This window comes from Miscanthus floridulus, chromosome 2, assembly GCF_019320115.1.
Source record: "Miscanthus floridulus cultivar M001 chromosome 2, ASM1932011v1, whole genome shotgun sequence".
Taxonomy (NCBI): domain Eukaryota; kingdom Viridiplantae; phylum Streptophyta; class Magnoliopsida; order Poales; family Poaceae; genus Miscanthus; species Miscanthus floridulus.
This window is the reverse complement of record NC_089581.1, coordinates 133,893,076-133,896,152: the sequence shown is the minus strand read 5'-3', so window position 1 is coordinate 133,896,152 and position 3,077 is coordinate 133,893,076. Positions and strand designations below refer to the sequence as shown.

Sequence of the window (3,077 nt, the reverse complement as noted above, 5' to 3'; positions counted from 1 at the left end):
GAATTTAATTTATTCTTTAAATCTGGCTACATATATATATATTGTATCAGTGTTTATATCTTTACATAAATTTATTATTTAATATGTAACATGCATATCTAGTTTTTTTAGTAAAAAAAAGTTTAGCTTGTGGAGAAGGTGCGGTTGTTTTGGGACAGGGGAGTACGGAGGGCACCGGTATAAATAGGGAGGCAGGAGGTGGTGGCTTTACAGTTACACTTGCACACACAGCAGTCCACCACTCCACTCGCGAATAATCTCCTCCGCTCTCCAGTCTCCACCACCACCGGGTCTCATCTCAGAGCGGAGTGGCGCTTGGCGAGCTTTACATGTCAACGCAGACAAAAAGAGCAGCGCCGCCGCCTCCTCGCCGGTCGCCGAGTCTCCGCTTCCTCCCCATCGCCTTCGCCGGCGCTCCCATATAAACACACACAAGGTTTCTCGGGGTCCCTGCTCGCAGGAGCGAGCGCAGCACGAACAGCACGCAGCCGACTCCCCGAGGTATTCACTCGCTTCTTCTTCTTGCTGATGCTCTCCGCCTCCACTCGCTCCCAATTGGATGGAATTCCTTCCGAATTCCACATCTCCAGCGTCACCAAGCGACTCACTCGTCTTGCGTTCCTGTCCTGCCTTTTGCAGAGATCTCGCAGCCAGCCAGCCAGCGTACGTCGCTACATGGAGCCGCCGCGGGCCAACAACAACGGCAGCAGGAAGCGCAAGCCCACGCGGCCTCCCGCCGGCGGCCTGGGGGACCTCCACGACGACATGCTCGAGCGCGTCCTCGCGCGCCTCCCGCCGGCAGCCTACTTCCGCCTCCGCGCCGTCTGCCGCCGCTGGCGCGCCGCGGCGGCGTCCCCGACCTTCCTCGACGCCTGCGCCCGCGTCCCCTCCCGGGACCCGTGGTTCCTCATGCTCTCCGACTCCGGCTCCGGCTCCGGCTCCGGCTCCGTCGCCTTCGACGCCGCCGGCCGCAGCTGGAACCGCTGCCACTGCGCCGCGCCGGGGGCCGCGGCTGCCGAGCCCGTGGCCGCGTCGGGCGGCCTCGTCCTCTACCGCGCGCCGGCCACGGGCGCGCTCACCGTCGTCAACCCGCTCACGGGCGCGTCCCGCGCGCTCCCTTCGCCGCCGCTGCAGAGCGCGCACCAGCTGCAGGCCATTGCCATGTACGGCGGCGGCCCCTACCGCGTGGCCCTCTTCGTGGGCGACCTCCCGGACCTCTCCATGGCGGTCTTCGACTCGTCCAGCGACTCGTGGGAGGGGCCCCTGCCGCTCGCCCGCAAGGCCGAGGGCTCCTCCTCCTACCCCGACGCGCCGGCGCAGGGCGGCGGCGCCGACGACACGGTCTACTTCCTCAGCAAGTCCGGGGACGTGGTGTCCACCAACATGCAGCGCAGCGCGTCCAAGCAGTACTCCTCGGTGGTCGTGCCCTCGCCCGCTCGCCGCGACGGCGACAGCGACGGCGTGGGCGATGCCCACGCCGTCGCCTACTTCCTCAGCTACTCGGGCACCGTCGTCGCCTGCGACACGGCGCGCCGCACGTTCGCGGAGCTGCCCCGCATCCTCCACGTCTACTTCGAGTACTCCATCGACGTCGTCGCGTGCGGCTCCGCGGCCTACGCCGTCGTGCTCTCCGAGTACCTGGACACGGCCAGCCTGCGGGTCTGGGAGTTCGCCGAGGGCGCGTGGCGGCAGGTGGCCGCCATGCCGCCCGCCATGTCGCACGGCTTCCACGGCGCGCGGGCTGACATCAACTGCGTCGGCCACGGCGACCGCCTCATGGTCTGCGTCACCTCCGCCGAGGCCAACGCTTGCTTCATGTGCGACGTGGCCAGCAACCAGTGGGAGGAGCTGCCCAAGTACGTCAGTGGTGACGGCGAGGCCAACGAGTTCTTGGCCGCCTTCTCCTTCGAGCCCAGAGTGGAGATCACCGTCTAAGCGTTTATGATCGCAGTGTGTCACAATTGCTTTGTTGATTAAGGAGCCTTAGTTTTGGTTTTGCTCCTACTCCGTGTGATTGGTCTCTTCGTGTGTGCATGTACTTACGGTACCAAATTGCAATGTCACTTTTCGTTGACACTGTTTTTCTCAGATCGAATTTCAGATTTCGTGTGCAGTCTGGAGTACATTGGCAATATCATGCAATTTGAGAGAAAAAAAAAATCTCTGGCATTGAGAAAGCAAGGCTACATTTGCATCTATACTGACATTAATAGTTAACTGGTAAATAGTTTATAGCTAATATTAGCTAACCAGTAACTATTAGCTACGTAGTGTTTGGATACTAAGCTAAAAAGTGGATGCATTGATGGTTTCATATAATGTCAATTAACTTTTACTGAGTATGGGTAAAACATATGGAATGGAAGGACAAAAGTGTATTTTCAGTCTGTTAGCTGCTACTCCTACTAGCTAGGTTGGGGCAGCTAGTGAAATCTTCCTCCATCCCAAAAGGAATGCAATGCTAGATTTAAGACAAGTCAAAATATTCTAAATTGGAAAAGTTTATAGGAAAATATATGAACATCATATCTACAATTAGGTTTTCTATGAGAATATATTTTACAACCAATGTAATGGTACTTATCAGGTATCACACAAGTTAGTAATTTTTTTTCTATAAATTTGATCAGTATTAAAATAGTTTGACTACTTGAGAATTACAAATTTTTTTTTGGAGGGAGCGGTTGTAGTTGGGTGCTCACAATTAGCTAGCCTATTAGTTGAGCGTCTTTGGACCCATCCCAGCTAATTTTTACCGGCTAACTATTAGCCAGGTGAATCCAAACACCCCTAAATACAGTGAAGTTAGAACCTTCTCCACAAAATTAAGAGCACAAATAAAACAAAATAAGTTTTCCTGTAATCGAAAGTAGGAAGGAAAAATTGCACGTTAATGGTGGCTTTGATGCTCATTCACATTCGATTACTTGAAATCAATTATTTGAAAGGGTTTAGCATGAAGCTTTCAGGTTCTAATTCTCCAGAAATTCTTATATTTTTTCTTTGTTCCATAAAGTAGAAATTAGGTTTTAGCATGCAGAGCTGTCTCAATAATAATAATTTCAAACGCCCTTGGA

The 3,077-nt window shown here is 54.1% G+C and overlaps 1 protein-coding gene across 1 annotated transcript; it reads left to right on the top strand.

Moving 5' to 3' along the window:
- The first annotated feature begins 234 nt into the window (after window positions 1–234).
- Window positions 235–2,076, top strand: LOC136539740 (F-box only protein 13-like). Its single transcript, XM_066531712.1, has 2 exons — window positions 235–501; window positions 640–2,076. Exon 2 carries the CDS (start codon window positions 676–678, stop codon window positions 1,933–1,935), a length of 1,260 nt encoding a protein of 419 aa, XP_066387809.1. The 5' UTR covers window positions 235–501; window positions 640–675; the 3' UTR covers window positions 1,936–2,076.
- Window positions 2,077–3,077: the final 1,001 nt, after the last annotated feature.

Coding starts and splice junctions, on each gene's coding strand:
- LOC136539740 (XM_066531712.1), top strand. CDS start 676: ATGGAGCCGCCGCGGGCCAACAACAACGGCAGCAGGAAGCGCAAGCCC.